Raw genomic sequence first — 2396 nt, forward strand, 5'->3', positions numbered from 1 at the left:
CTGGCTCTCACAACTCAAGGCATTGCTACACACCTCGTGTCCGATGACAGCGCCAATACCTCCATAGTTCATTGAGAGCGGATAGGATGCCGAGTAGAACGGTGGCTGCAGAATGCCAGCGGGAAACACTGAAGACATATGGGGTGTATACATTGAGTCACCCTGCGAAAAGAGTTGAGGCAACAGAACAAGGCAAAGCTCTGCAGTTAGACTGAACAAGATGTATGTGCACGCATAGCTACACCTTCATAGACCATTTTGGTTTTATTCCAAATTCTATACGTTCGAATCCGAATCCTATAGTTACATTCGCATGAATTGTCCAGAATATATTAGATTGGATGTGTGTGGAAACATAGTCACGCATACACAGAACATTTCGGGCCCGAATCCTCTACCCATATCTCTTATTTATGCGAGATGCTGGCAACTAGGAACTATTGTTTGCTGAAGCTGCTATTGAACAACTCTACAGCACACACACAGTACAGACTTCGTGTACAACGGAGGGTACAACTACGTGAAAGCGTTTCGGTAAGTGACTGCAAAGGGGTTTACCACGGACGTCGAGTTACAGAAAAAAATATACACCAACAAATACTACAGAATGACTCGTTGATCAGATGAACCTCTAAAGGTTGAACATAGACAAAAACAAATTAACACTACGTGACTTGTGTATGTATGTATGTATGTATGTATGCATGTATGTATGTATGTATGCATGTGTGTGTGTATGCATGTATGTGTGTATGCATTTTCTGTATGTATGTGTGTATGCATGTATGTATATATGTATGTATGTATGTATGTATGTATGTATGTATGTATGTATGTATGTATGTATGTATGTACGTATGTATGTATGCATGTATGTATGCAGGTGTGTAAGCATGTGTGTGTGTATGTATGTATATAAGCATGTATGTATGTCTGTGTGTAAGTGTTCATATTGTGAGCGTGCAAGAACCATTGCAGGTAAATGCAGACGGTATAGGATTGGTATTCATGCCTTGCAAGTGCATATGAACCACTGCAGGTACCACGTGGACGCACAAGAATTTAGCGTTACAAACGGAATGCACAAGGTGTAGGGTCTGCGGAACGATGTAGCCGCAATATGCCTATATATTATCTGCGATAGTAGTCTCGGCTACAAAGTCGGTTTCCAAGGGATAAACCAAAGTTTATTCTTGGCCTGAATACGTTTCGCCTGGTGGTAGATAGCTCAGTAGACGCAGTGGTACGCACATCCCCCGCAATAACTGTCGACGACGAATGGATGATAACCCATGCCTTGACAGACAGTTTAGACCATATAGAGTGACTGAGGCACCGACCACCTGTACAGATGACTACAACGCATACAATAACCAATGACTGTTTCACAGTCAGTTCAGACCATAGACGGTGACTTATGCACCGATCACGTGTACAGATAAAAAATCGCATACAATGACTGTTTCATCAAATATTCCGACGCACACTGTACCAAGCATACTCGTCCGTCAGAAACATCTACAAAGAAAATCTCAAGAAACAACTCATTCATACGTACAAGCATACCACAGGCATTGTTCGACTAAAACCAGTCACACACTCCATCAAGAACACTCGTCCGGCTGAAACATCTACAGTGAATGTGTCACCGATCTTATTATTAATACACATGTATACGAATTGTTTGGAAACGATAATAAACAAGAAATACGTACGGTGCGCCAATCACACACACACCCATACACACACACATACATACACACGCACACACACACACTTATATATATATATATGTATATATACACATACACACACCTATTTCGTTGACGGAGGGGTCATAGTAGGCATTCACTGTGGCCGCCGTCATCGCCCATCTGTGCATAGCGTGTGCAAAAACATGGACAATTTATTCCAAAGTTGATCTGCCTTATGAGTGAAACGGAGAACAGGTAAACGTAAAAAAGCAAAAAGTAGAGAAAAAAGAGAAAACATGGTGATCTACAATAAGCCAAGTGAGTTACCTCTGAAGATGGTACGCTTATACCATACGTATTTGTGTACAGGGAGTATACCTTGTTTTATCCACTGGCTGTGCGAAATCGTCCAACATCTTACGCAGCCCACGGATGCGCAGAGCAATCTGATTGGCCATGAACGTGTCGTGTGCTATTTCTAGACCTTCGTACTCTTCGATCACTGCCGAATCATTGGTTATCTGTAGAACAATTGGAACCGGATGGATTCCGTGATTGACTATTTAATTGGTTAAGCCTTTGTGTACTTTTGGTTATAGTCATACGTTTGGCTGTCTACAGGATAAATGTATTAGTTGAATTCGATGTTTTCGCTACACATGATCTATATATATGTATACATATACATATACATATATATAT

At 41.2% G+C, this 2396-nt stretch overlaps 1 protein-coding gene across 1 annotated transcript in view; it reads right to left on the reverse strand.

Moving 5' to 3' along the window:
* Positions 1–130, reverse strand: part of SARC_06859 (hypothetical protein) — a gene marked incomplete at its 3' end in the record, with an annotated part of 6377 nt that extends 6247 nt beyond the window's left edge. Inside the window, exon 1 of the mRNA XM_014299223.1 lies at positions 34–130. Within this exon, the coding sequence (XP_014154698.1) occupies positions 34–72 (39 nt within the window). The 5' untranslated portion in view covers positions 73–130. The remainder of the gene's footprint in view (positions 1–33) is intronic.
* Between the last annotated feature and the right edge of the window lie 2266 nt (positions 131–2396).

The sequence above is a fragment of the Sphaeroforma arctica genome, assembly GCF_001186125.1.
Source record: "Sphaeroforma arctica JP610 unplaced genomic scaffold supercont1.511, whole genome shotgun sequence".
NCBI classification, from domain to species: domain Eukaryota; class Ichthyosporea; order Ichthyophonida; genus Sphaeroforma; species Sphaeroforma arctica.